Source organism: Strongylocentrotus purpuratus, unplaced genomic scaffold, assembly GCF_000002235.5.
Source record: "Strongylocentrotus purpuratus isolate Spur 01 unplaced genomic scaffold, Spur_5.0 spur5_scaffold_6, whole genome shotgun sequence".
NCBI classification, from domain to species: Eukaryota; Metazoa; Echinodermata; class Echinoidea; order Camarodonta; family Strongylocentrotidae; genus Strongylocentrotus; species Strongylocentrotus purpuratus.
Window position 1 is genome coordinate 58,568,903 of NW_022145612.1, and position 12,547 is coordinate 58,581,449.

Here is a 12,547-nt window from a genome sequence, read left to right on the forward strand (position 1 = left end):
ACCGACTTCAAACTTTTGCATTGATCTAGTACATGACGATCGAGCAAGAATACCGACACAGCTGACCTGACACAGCAACATATTTACCCGTGTCTTTCTTGCATCCTTGACGAGACGACTCCACCCAACAACCCCCCTTCTTTTACTCCCACTCCTCCTTTCTCAGGCTCTTACCTCCCCCCTCTCTTTTACCCCCCCCCCCGTTTCTTTTGTTTCCCTTTTCTCTTTTTTCTTCTTTTTTTCCTTTTCTTTCTTTTCTTTCTTTTCCTTTCTTTCCTTTCCTCCCTCTTTTTCTTTCCTTTTATTTCCTTTCTTCTCTTTTCTTTCCTTTTATTTCCTTTTATTTCCTTTTATTTCCTTTCTTCTCCTTTCTTTCTTTTCTTTTCCTTTCCCTTTCCCTCTCTTTTTTCCCTCCCCCTTTTCTCTTTTTTCCCGACGGCAGCGCAATTTTACCGACAATATCCTGACACGTGGGGGGGGGGGGGGGTGTCGCACCCCCCCCTTTGGCGACGCCCCTGCCTACTATCCCACCTCTCCACGACTCCTACCATTCTATATATCCCATTCTACCTCTCATTCTACCCCTCCTACTATTCTATCTCTCCCACTATCCTACCTCTCCTAATATTCTACCTCTTCTACCAATCATTCTTCATTTATATCTCTCATAATATATTATTATTCTCTATCTCTAGTAAAAATGAAGGTGTTGATCTAGGAAACGCAGAGGGTAGAAATGTCAATCATGGGAATTTTATGATGGCGTTAAATAGAATGAAAGTGATGATGGTGGTGTTAAGAGATTGATAGTGCTGATAATGACCTCCTAGGCCCTAATTATAATGAAGAAGATGACAGTGATGGTGTTGAGGAGGATGATAATGGCGTTTATGGACATCTGGGAGGACAAGCACTTTCAATACCCTAACTGGAAAAAATTATAGGTCGGAGCTGTAATATCATTTCAAGAGAGGACAACAACATGAAGACAGTAACTTTCTAAATAATATTGGGAAATCGAAATTGTGATAATAACGATTTTCAAACCAAAATGATATGCATATATAGGAATTAGCTGCGGGGGGCCAGCTCCAGCTTATACTCTTAGAAAAAAGGGTACTTTTGGGCGTCAGCGAATGATGGCTTTGGTCACACATGGAACCTGACGACACACGATCTCCTTTCAACTCCCCCCCCCCCCCCCGGGGGGGGGGGGGGGGTGGGCACCTCGGGAAAATGTGTGGGCCCACGTCTACGGTAGCCTACCTATCATGCGCCAATTTGAAGCTCTCTGTCATTGCCCTACAGATTCCGTAGCCGACCAGATTCGTTTAACCATTAATTTAATATAGTAACTGTTGCAGGACGTTTGACGGGGGGGGGGGGGGGGGGGGGTTCTCAGATCCGGTCAGTGCCGCTCAAGCCTCGAAACCCCTACCTATTTTTAAGGGTTATTTCGGGGGGATTTTTCTCGAATTAAAGGCCAATTTTCACAATTTTCGGGTGTTTGCCATGCCATACAAACACCTTAAAATTTTGGAAATTTTGAGAAAACGGACCCATGTTGAGGGATTCTTTGTGAAAAAGTGACCCATTTATCGAGCCGGCACATCCCCGTAATTAATATGTGACATTCCCCGCCGCTTCATTAAATAGGAACAAGAAATCATCGAATAGTGTCAGGAAAGGAATATAAAAAAATTTGAAAAAAGAGAAAATGTTCTCTATTTGCGACTCCGTGTTATTCCCCCTCCTCTTTCTGCCTGGGCTCTTCCCCGAACTGTTACGTAATATAGAGCGAGCTGAGCTGGTTCGCGTGCAGTGATCGTAATGCACATGCGCTGCCTTCTAAGCGCCTGAATTAAATTCTTTGAGAATATGCTGCGCTGTGCCTTTAGAATGTCTACAATTTTGTAATTTCCAAGTCAGTTCCATTAGCTCCCGGCATTGTTAAAGTGAAGGTATGTGTGCACAATATATTATTTTTGCGTGATAAATACGGGAGAAGTAGGGAGAGATCTAAAGAAAAGGGAAAGTGACTTCTCCTGAGTAGTATCAGTCCTGACTGAAGTGAAGGACGATTTTGAGCGCTCGTGTGTTGTACATGTATGTGTGGCCTGGATGATCGGGAGGCCTAGCTACTGATCGTGAGAATGATCGACTGTGAAACGTACCGTAACGCGCCTAGTATGGTCCCTAGCTATAGCCCTATAGCTAGGCACCATCGAATCACAAAAGATGGGTCCCATGAGTGAGCCCTAGCGGGAAAACTCAGGCGGCACAATTTTGACAAGTTTGCCCTATCCTGGAAGACACGTACCCTACAGAAGGAATTGCTGGATGATATGAGGGGGGGGGGGGGGTGTCTGTCTGGACACTTCTTCACTTAACAAACATAAAATCTTTTTCTTTCTTAAAGTCTAAAGACTTCCCTTTTGCCTTCTAAGTTCTAATCTAGATCTAATTTATCAAAAAATATTCATCAAATACTCTAATAAAAAATAGGCCTACCGGTAACCATCTAGCCTAACGTTAGATCTACTAGATCTAGATCTAGATCTACTAGATCTAGATCGAAAGCTTCAGTCTCTGATATCGATGATTGTTTCGCTGAGATTGCATCTGACCAGGGACCTGCATGATGGAGAAGGACTGGAATCAAGCCGCTCTCCTTTGACCCCATGCTCCAACCTGCCGAAAAGTTATGCGCTAACCTGCAACTGTTGACCAGGTGGTGAGATAAAAGAGCGCATGAAATTTCAGGATTTAGAATTCCTACTTCAGAAAATGGTATCACAGCAACTGTTCGCTGTCCCTTCCAATGATTTCTCATGCGTTGTTGAATGTGTAAAGAGTAGAACAATCGAACACAAACTTGTGTAATTTCATCCTTTTTTAACGTGAAAAATACAAAAAACACGCGAAAACACGCATTAGCAAACAATGTTGTTGAAGATTGTAAATCATGGATCAAATAACGGGACATTAAAGCATGCACAAATAAGCGCACCATCCTAAAATATTGAGTTTTTGTCAGGATGTAATTTTTCTTTTACCAACTCTGGCACACAAAAATTATAGGAAGAATGGAGTTCTAAATTTGAAACTTTGTTTGATGCACTATTCCCAATAAAATCCCCATATAAAGTTTTTGATTTACAGTGAAATTTTGCCCTTAATATTTTGTAATAAATGTAAAACTGGTGCCTGGCTTCCGAAAGTCCCCGCAGTGGAAGCGCAGGTCGGAGCATGGAACTTCAAAGCCAAGTGGAATGTTACACATCCCATTGTTACGCTTTAGAACTCACAAATGTGTTTGAATAAATTACAAGAGTTTCGACTCCTTTCTTTCACCTCCCTGATTTGACCGCCTCTTGACAAATGTCAGTTTTATTAAAGAATGACCCATACCAGACGGTTATTTTTGTTTAATACCGGTAACCATCATGATATTGTCCAACATAATTCTTACAACATTTATGAAATATTGCATGTAAATTTCTTCCAATTGCTGTTTTAAATCAACAGTCTCTTCAGATCTTCCTTAGTACAGAAAATTAGTATTAGATTAGATTAATCATGTTAATTAATAATTATGATTCACATTTAATATGCCACTTCCCGTATCATTCTTTTATTCCTTATAATAAGTTGGTATAGAAGTCTAGTGTACATGTACGTATCGCTTTGTCTTATATGCATTTTTGTTTTTATTTGTAAAAAGAATAGTACATTTCAGCCTAGGCGGAGAGACAGGTTTTGAATAAATATACTATTAAATAATAATGTTGCACAACATGAATTCATATCTTAAAGAATGTTCAAAGTTTTTCTTTTTTTTATTTCAAATTTTAATTTTGTGCAGTGGTTCATTAGTAATGGCAGCTCAGGCTAAAACTTATGGTGATAGATTTCTAAAGCTCTTTGGAAGAGTGTCATCTATGTTATATCACTGTTACGATTGTTATCATTGTCAATATTAATCTGCTACGCGTTCCATACTTGCTGTCTTGGCACTACATGTATGGTGAGTTAAACACCATTCAATGCAAAGTAAATGTACATGTACATGTATGAAGGAGTAAAAGTTAGGTTTTTGTGTATTATCTCTTTTCAGATTACTCCAGAAAATATCATAATGGCAGAATGGGGAGGCTTCATATTCCAATCACGGGAACGGGGCAATCCTAAGAGACGAGGAAGGGGAAGAGGAAGAGGTCAAGGCTGGGGTGGGAGCAGAGGCAGGTTTCAGTATCGATCCCAACAGAATTCAAGCAAGGTTGGACAACCACCTCAGAGACCAAGAACTTTTGATGGCTTGAGTCCAGAGGGCAGAGAACTTTCTCCCCAGGAAAGGTTCCACACGCTACCCGAGCTTGAGGTGGGAATAGGTTCTAAACCATGCACAAAAGAAGAGGTTCTGAGTCCTGGATCCAGCTCATCATCCAAGCGGAGCTGCACAGAGATGGAAAACAATGACGAGAATAAATCAAAAGTTCTCATCAAGAAAAAATGTAAGAAGAACCTTGCTGGAATTTTCCCCTTCTCTCGAGATGATGGCATATCGACAGGAAAAGAAATAAGAGCTGAAGTGAAATTGAGTGTGTCAGAGGGAGAGAACTGGGATGAAGAGATAAGGTTTGCTCAGTTAAACAGGAGGCAGAATACTTTATATGAAGCACCAGATATGGACAAAGATCAGATTGACAGTGACAGGACTACTACTGAAAACTCTAATGGATTGATGCTGGTGCAGGAGTCATACCCATGTTCAGAGGCTGGTACACAGCATTCCAAGAACCCAGACTGGGATGTTGGGTTACCGAGTGACGATGAGTTCAAACAGGTGACACCAAGAAAAGTCTTCAGAGATAAAGTGGTTGACTGCCTATCTAGTGCTGTAACCGAGAACTGTACCTGCACATCAGATGAAGACACATTCCAGAGCAGAGAAGGACAACAGGACCATGCTTCGTATAAATCAAGAGGAGTAGGAAGCTGCAGCAGTCCTACAGCTGGCTGCAAAATGGGGCCACGTTTACCTAGCAAATCAAAGTCGGATTCTTGGACCTATTCGGTTTTTAACCAAGGTAGTGCGAAGAAGAAAGGGAAACTTAAAAAGAAGCAAAGGGCAGCATCGATTCCAGAATACCAAGGCAGTACTGATGATGACACTGAGCAAAATACAAATGCAGCATCTCACAAAGGGGAGAGGTCAAAGAACTGTAGACAGAAGAAAGGGAATAACTCTGCTACCAAATCCTTGAAAGATATTGAAACAAAAGTTGGTTATGCTAGAGCTGAGTCAAAGGAGAATGATGAGATTGAAGTTGGGGTGGTTAGACCAAATACCCAAGCTAAATGCATGAGTAAATATGCTGAAGATGATTATGACAGTTGTCAAGCGGATGATTCACTCACTGATGATGAAAACTGGATCAATGTTGTGAAGAAGCTCTCAGCAGATGGTGTAGATGCAGAGGACGTTCAAGAAAGACATCCATTTCCACCAGAATTTCCGCCAGAAAGAGAGCAGAGTGATCAAAATATGATGAATGTTCCCTTATCCTTCAGGCAAGATTTCAGAGCAAGATTTTCTTATCCTCCGACCACATACATGCCATACAATCATGCTTATCCTCCAATGAGACCATCGTTCCCTTATGGTCCTCCTATGTGGCCAATGATGCAAGATCCTTATTTCTATGGACCTGCCATGATGAGAGGATTTCATCCAGATGCCATTTCCAGATACCCAATCATTCATCGATTTCCCAGATGTATGCAACCAGAAGCAGAGTCAATTCCTCCTACACAACCTGTTCAATCTCCCGGAAATGAGTTTCAGGATAGTTTCTACACTGTTGATGAATCAGCTTCAGGGAACACTTGTTATATGCAGAGCATGAATGCAGCCTATGATGTGAATGCATATGGTGATAGAGATTACAGGGGCCAGGAAAATGCAGTGTGCGAAGACAACAAGTATGGTAACAAGGTTTTTGTTTCAGACCTTGACTCCTCAGAAAATCAATCATATATTTCCCAGGACTTGGATAGTGATACATGGAAACAAGGTCCAAATGCATCTTGGGAACAGAAGTCACCTCTGCTCCAGACTCCTTTACCAGACATCCAGGAAGACACTGAGAACCTTGAAACCCAGAGTGACTTCATATCTACTGAAGATGAGGTTGGCTCCTATCTTCCAAGCCCTTGCGAACCAGCACCCAGAGCTACACTCTCTAACTTCTCAGAAGGGATGGAAATGGACTCTGTAGAACAACCAAACTATAACTGGTATAATCATGCCCTGGAAACCCCAGCAACTAGTGTTGGTAATGCCCGGCGGAAAAGCAAAATCTGGGGATCGAGTCTCAAGCAGATGACACAAGACTCGCCAATGCAGAGGCATGAGGAAGCAAGGAATTATGTGTCAGCGCCAGGCAATCAACCTCGTGTCGGCCCACTGCCACCTTCTTCATATGCTGCTGTGGTGTCTGCCAAAAGCACTGAGCAGCCTGGTGGTCAGAAGAGAGTAAATCTCATTTCAAGTGCCCATCTGGAAGAGAGAAGGAGGAAGTCATATCCTGATGTCACAGCTCCTCAAAGTGGCTGGGGATCTGGACGTCCTCTTGTAGAATTTGTAAGTCCTCAGAATAATAATGGGATTACCAAAGAAAAGCCACAAAAGAGTCCTTTCTGGCAAGGAACCCCAAGTCCTGTTACCACAGATACCAGTAACAAGCTAAGGAACTGGTCTGCAGGATCTCAAGGATGGGGCACATACAACCTCACACCAGTTCCCCGCCCAGTCTCAGCACCCCCTACCCGCCCAGCCTCAGCATCCCCTAGACAGAAGACATTCGCAGAGATCCTTCAGCGACCAAGACGACTCAGCCTAGAAGATGAAGTGCGAGGAGAGGCATTACCAAAAATAAGCTCATGGCGCTCATCCAAAGAGGTGGAAGATTCTTTAGAGATCCAATACCCTACAAGTGATATAGACTATCTGGACACTCATGCCCACATTGACTTGCTCTTTCAACGGCACATGTTCAAGCGCACATTTGCAAAGTTCTGCTTAGTCAACAAGTTTCCAACTAATTTTGCAGGATGTGTGGCCATCTTCTGTTACCCTGTCAACTTTTCAATCCACTACTCTCTTGCTGATAACTTGCTGAAGGAAAGCAACATCTGGGGATCGTTTGGTTGCCATCCACACCAGGTGAAGCACTATGATGGCATCATGGAACAGAAGATCAAGGACTGGATGAATCATCCAAAGACTGTTGCACTCGGAGAGATTGGATTAGATTACTCTGACAGGTGAATATGAGTACTTTACTTTGATCATGGAATTTTTGGAAAACAGGATATCTGATCTTCTATTTGTCAGATTAATCACATGTTTCAAGAACTCTTTAAACAGGAATGGAAGATACATGATTTTATTTACATTTTTTTTGTAGTAATTTTTTTGTGGTTCTGTTTGGTATTGTAAAAAATGTACACTTTTTGAAGTGCATGAAGTTGCAGGAGAATAGTAATCGGACTATGGCAAATCCATGCTGAAATAGATGAATGTACAACATATATTGAGTATCTGTTGTTAAACAGAGAGTTATAGATTTAATGGTCAAATTTGTAGAGGAGTTTATTTCTGGCTTCAAGAAAAATAATTGAAGGAAGTTTGTATATACTGTACATTGTATTATGGAAGTATTTTTGACAAGCTTTGTAAATAAGACATTCACCTCTACAGTCATTGGTAAAAGTATATAGAATATAAGTTGCAGAAATAATTTGGCTTTATCATGTTAGGCCACTGGAGACCACATCGGACCACGAGCTTCAGAAGATGATCTTCCGACGTCAGCTGCAGATCGCTTTGGACACCAAGAAGCCCCTAGTAATTCACTGCAGGGACGCGGAGGCAGACACCCTCAGCATCATGTCTGAGATGGTACCCAGGAACCATAAGATACATCGCCACTGCTTCACCGGACCTCCCCAAGATGCCATGTAAGACTGTTTCTTGGTCGTTCAACATAAGCTCCAGCCACAATTAGTCAGTGATCAGTAACCTAAACCAAACTCAAACCAAATTCTTAACATCATCTATACCAAACACTAACCCTCACCCTAAATCTAAACATAATCCAAAACCAAATTTTATCTCTAAACCTAAATCTTTGACAAAATGAAGCCGAGAAGAATTGTAGGACCAACTTTACACCTATACCTTTTTTCGAGCTTCTCCGCAGGTAATTGTTTACTCTTAGTCTGAATTAACTCTAAATTAAATAAATTGTGGTCTTACAGGATCCCAGGGGGTTAATGTGGGAAAATAAAAAAAATTGGCAAATTGAAAGTATGCATTGACATACATTTATTTAATTGTCAGTACCCTTGTCTGGAGAATTTGCGATTGGTATTTCATTTTTCTTAAATCCCTTATAATTGGTATTATTAATTAGGGTGTATTACACTGGAGAGAACCCTGCATGTTGTGCTATATCAAATTTATATGCCTTTCTGTGCTTTCATCACAGTGGAGGGCTTAATGTATGCAGTTTTTTTCTCTACTTTCCTAGTTGTAGTTCAAAGGCACTTGATGTCTTCAATACCATATGACTACATTACCTACCAAGCTTGATTAAGCCAAGTTGATTTTTTGTTTAAACACACAGAAACTATTATATCCCTCGCGGAAAATTTCCTGTTCAAGGATTGGTCAAGAGCTCTTCATGTGATTGTTCATAATTTCACTAAAAGATGATTTCACATGCAGAGGAAAATATAGGTGTGACATCACACTTCTCAAGAGTAGAATATTCTGTAAATTTTTTTGGTACTATTTTCCCTCCGACTGCCCCTTGTTTCCCAAATCATTTCTTATAATGTTGTTAAATCTAGATCTAAAGTTTGATGAGGGATATATACAAAATATATAGGGCCTTTATTCGAAATTTAGGTGAATCTAAGACTAAGAGTCAGTCTCAGCGACTTCAGTCAATAGCCTATTTTCCTTGGGACTACCGCCCTTCAAGGAAATGGGCAACTACAGTCGATCGACTTACACCATAGATTCAACTAGATTTTCTCAGGCCCTTTGTATACTGTGATGTGTATTAGAAATGATATGAAAGGTTATGGGAGAATCTTATATACCATGTCCATTTTATCTTGTCATTCTGTGCATTTTGCTTGATTTCAGCGCATTTCTGAGGGCTTTCCCGAACTCCTTCATTGGTTTGACTGCCCTAGTGACCTTCCCCACAGCTACCAACACACACCAAACAGCTCGAGCTATCCCTCTCAGCAGGCTCCTACTAGAAACGGACACACCTTACTTTGTTCCTAGAAAGGTTTGGATCTTTCATTAACCCATTTAATACCAAATCTTTGATAATCAGGCTGGAGTCTACACATGATGCACGATGCATGGTATACCAAAATCAAATCATATCCAATGGTTCATTTCTAATATTCAATATTTGATTTGCATTGTATTGCCTTTGAAGCTTTAGGTTCAATGTATTCTTTTGAAGATGGTGTAATAATAGGTTGAAGAGAAAAACGATTTGATATACATGTACTTCCATATCTGTGCTCCAAGTTTCCTGTTTGTGTTCATTCATAGGTCTAATGGCTGTTTGCTTCTTTTAAATGTGTTTTAGGCAGCTAAATGATACTTCATGAAGTAGTTTTATTCAGTAATACTACAATTAGCGTTGAGAGGTTGGTAGTAATTTTGTTATCATGGTGCAGCATTTTTTTTCAGGCAATTGTTAAGGCTTTTTATGAGCCTTTAGCTTACATTATTTCTTGTGAGTATTGTTTGTATTTGTTCATTTGTATCTGATCAGGTTAAAGGACGTAGGTGGTCTCATCCTGGCATGGCTCTCCTGGTTGCAGAGCGGATTGCTCAGCTACGAGGAACAACCCTCGACGATGTCCTTTCCAATGTGAGATCCAATACAATGACAATGTATGGCATTTAGCTCAATCATTGACTTCAGCTAGTCCTTTCCTTGTGCTAGGAGCCACCCTCAGTCGACGTCCTTTCCTATGTGAGATCCAATACATTGTCGATGTACAGGACCTAAGTATCAACTTTTGCTAGTCCATTCTCTTTCTAAAAGTAAGATAACATGTGGTCACTTGCTATTAGCTTATGATATTGCTTCATTGATTAGTTAGTTATATGTCCTTGAAAAAAAAATTTTGTTGTAGGAAATTCAACCAACAGGTGTAAAGAAAATAGCTTTAGTTGATCAGGTACATGTATGAGAGAAATTTTGTGCTAGTATCTTAGTCTTAGAACTTTTTTTGATATGATGATATTAACTACATGGAGTTTTTCACTTGCTTGTTTTCTCGCCAAATTGAAATTCAGTTGTTCAGAATGGGATGGGGGGGGGGGGGGAGGGGCAGTGAATGCATTGTTATGTACCGGTATGTTATATTGTTATTCACTGAGGTATTTGTGTGTGTTCGTTTGAGAATCCTTACTTCATGAATCCAGTAAATGGTTGTTTGCTATAGGGTACACTCCAATTGAATTTAGCTGATCTGAGAATGTATGATATTTATCATGTTTGATGTTATTTTCTCAGGGTTTTTAGTTCTGTATTGAAGCTTTACTTTGTGGCATTATCATTGTTTAAATGAAAATGTGTATAATTTCACATTTGAACTTAAAATGTTGGAAACAAAGTAATTCACAGATTTAAGACCGGTGTACTTTATACAAAGGGAACATTGTTTTCTAACTGTACATTAAGAAGCATTTCCATAAACCTAGCTAAATCAGGTAAATAATTGTTTTCGTTATCTTTCATGTATGTTCTGGACCTGAAGTTTATATTATGCTGAGATAATTAATTTTGCCTTTGTTTTGTATTTTGTATTTTTTTTTGAGGGGGGGGGGGGGGCTTAAATTGGAATTTGATATTTTCCTCTCTGTAGCAAGAAATAATGAGACTCGTGCATTTCCAGAACTACCCCCCACATGACCACATGAGAAGTACATTTTTTTTACCCGCCCCCCCCCCCCCTAACTTACTCAAGATCTCTCCCATATTCTCTTGTGTTTATGTGGAGTTTTTTTTGGGGGGGGGGGGGGTCTTGGGATTTTCTCTTGAAGTTACTAGTAGCGGTAAGGGAGTAGTTGTCCTAATCATCATTTTATGATCCCATGTTTTTGATCGATTGGGTTTTTATTTCATGTACCAAATCAGATGTCCATTGTTGATCTAGGAAGAAATACTAGTAGGAAGATATTAATGCCATTGTTCAATTTTTGGTTACCCGGTACCCAATTTTTAACCTTGAGAATTCTAAAAGGCTTATTCTACATGTCTGCCACTGGTTATGGTGCATGAGATATATTGTCTTTTCTCATGCCATTTGATTCATATTCGTATTTGAACCAAAATAGGATAACATTTATTTCAGAATTAAGTTTTAGAATCTTCTGAATGAAGTAAGATTATAAGGTAAAAAGTGTTATCTGTACTATTTTCTTTTATTCAGAAGTGATAATGAATATTAAGTTCCATATGAAAAGTTCCATTTTGTATTGTATAATCAATCATTGAAAGTCACTTTAGTATGATTTTATTAAAAAAAGAAACAAGGTATGTTTATTCCTTGATTTGTTCCAAAGTAAGATTGCCCACTATTCAATTTGGTTCTGAAGAACATTTTTGCAAGAATAGTCTGGTCTAAATTGCAGTAAAATAAACAAGATAATGTTTATTAAGGTTGTTGTTAGGTATTCAGGAATTTCATAGAAAGCAGGATTGAAGCATTACTGTGCGTCACTTTTTTGACCCAGGAATATGTCAATATCATCTATTTTGCATTATATGTTTAACACATTAAAAACAAAGAGCTTATGTACACAATTAAATCAGAAATTCAAGAATTGCTGTTCTTTCTTATTGGCCAGTAATGTCTGCTTTGGGCTCCATAAGATGGTCTTCACTACAAACATATGTTGTATCTAAATAGTTTTCTAATGTATTTTCCAGCGATTTGATTTGCAATGCAAGGGTCAAATAAATTCTTTTGATAATGGAGTTACTTTCATAAGACAGTCTTTACAACGTAAGAATCAATATCCAAGATGCGTAAAAACACATTTTGTACCTAAATAGTGTTCAAATGTATTTCCATCGACTTGATTTGCAATGCAAGGGTCAACTAAATTCTTTTAATATGGTGTTCTGTAATTACAGACATGTGTTGATGAATGTTTACCTATAGTATTGTTTACTTTGAATCCTTGTGTAAAGTAAAAGACAAAAAAGAAGATGTTTCAAGAAAAAAAAAATGGAATTTTGTATCTCTTTTCTTTTTGAATCTTTTGAACTATTTCTAGACAAGCTTATTAATGTATTCAAATGTATGGATGTTCCTTCTTCGAACCACAAGTAAAATGGTGCACTTGTTAGGAGTTTTCTGGAGTTACATATATCCATATGTATATGAACGTTGGCTGTTTTCTATTAAACATTTCTTTTTCATAAAGAATGCT

The 12,547-nt window shown here is 39.3% G+C and overlaps 2 protein-coding genes across 2 annotated transcripts; both read left to right on the forward strand.

Annotated features, from left to right (window-relative positions):
- Positions 1-1,811: 1,811 nt before the first annotated feature.
- Positions 1,812-7,232, forward strand: LOC115929939. The gene is made up of 3 exons (XM_031000097.1): positions 1,812-1,961; positions 4,118-7,095; positions 7,187-7,232. Exons 2-3 carry the CDS (start codon positions 4,139-4,141, stop codon positions 7,230-7,232), a joined length of 3,003 nt encoding a protein of 1,000 aa, XP_030855957.1. The 5' UTR covers positions 1,812-1,961; positions 4,118-4,138.
- Positions 7,071-10,432, forward strand: LOC115918287 (putative deoxyribonuclease TATDN2). Its single transcript, XM_030972496.1, has 4 exons — positions 7,071-7,329; positions 7,825-8,025; positions 9,221-9,371; positions 9,873-10,432. The coding sequence occupies exons 1-4, from the start codon at positions 7,250-7,252 to the stop codon at positions 10,005-10,007; spliced, it is 567 nt and encodes a 188-aa protein (XP_030828356.1). The 5' UTR covers positions 7,071-7,249; the 3' UTR covers positions 10,008-10,432.
- Positions 10,433-12,547: the final 2,115 nt, after the last annotated feature.

Coding starts and splice junctions, on each gene's coding strand:
- LOC115929939 (XM_031000097.1), top strand. CDS start 4,139: ATGGCAGAATGGGGAGGCTTCATATTCCAATCACGGGAACGGGGCAAT. Junction 7,096..7,186: donor AAGTTCTGCTTAGTCAACAA/GTTTCCAACTAA, acceptor AACTTGCTGAAG/GAAAGCAACATCTGGGGATC.
- LOC115918287 (XM_030972496.1), top strand. CDS start 7,250: ATGGAACAGAAGATCAAGGACTGGATGAATCATCCAAAGACTGTTGCA. Junction 7,330..7,824: donor GGATTAGATTACTCTGACAG/GTGAATATGAGT, acceptor TTATCATGTTAG/GCCACTGGAGACCACATCGG. Junction 8,026..9,220: donor GGACCTCCCCAAGATGCCAT/GTAAGACTGTTT, acceptor GCTTGATTTCAG/CGCATTTCTGAGGGCTTTCC.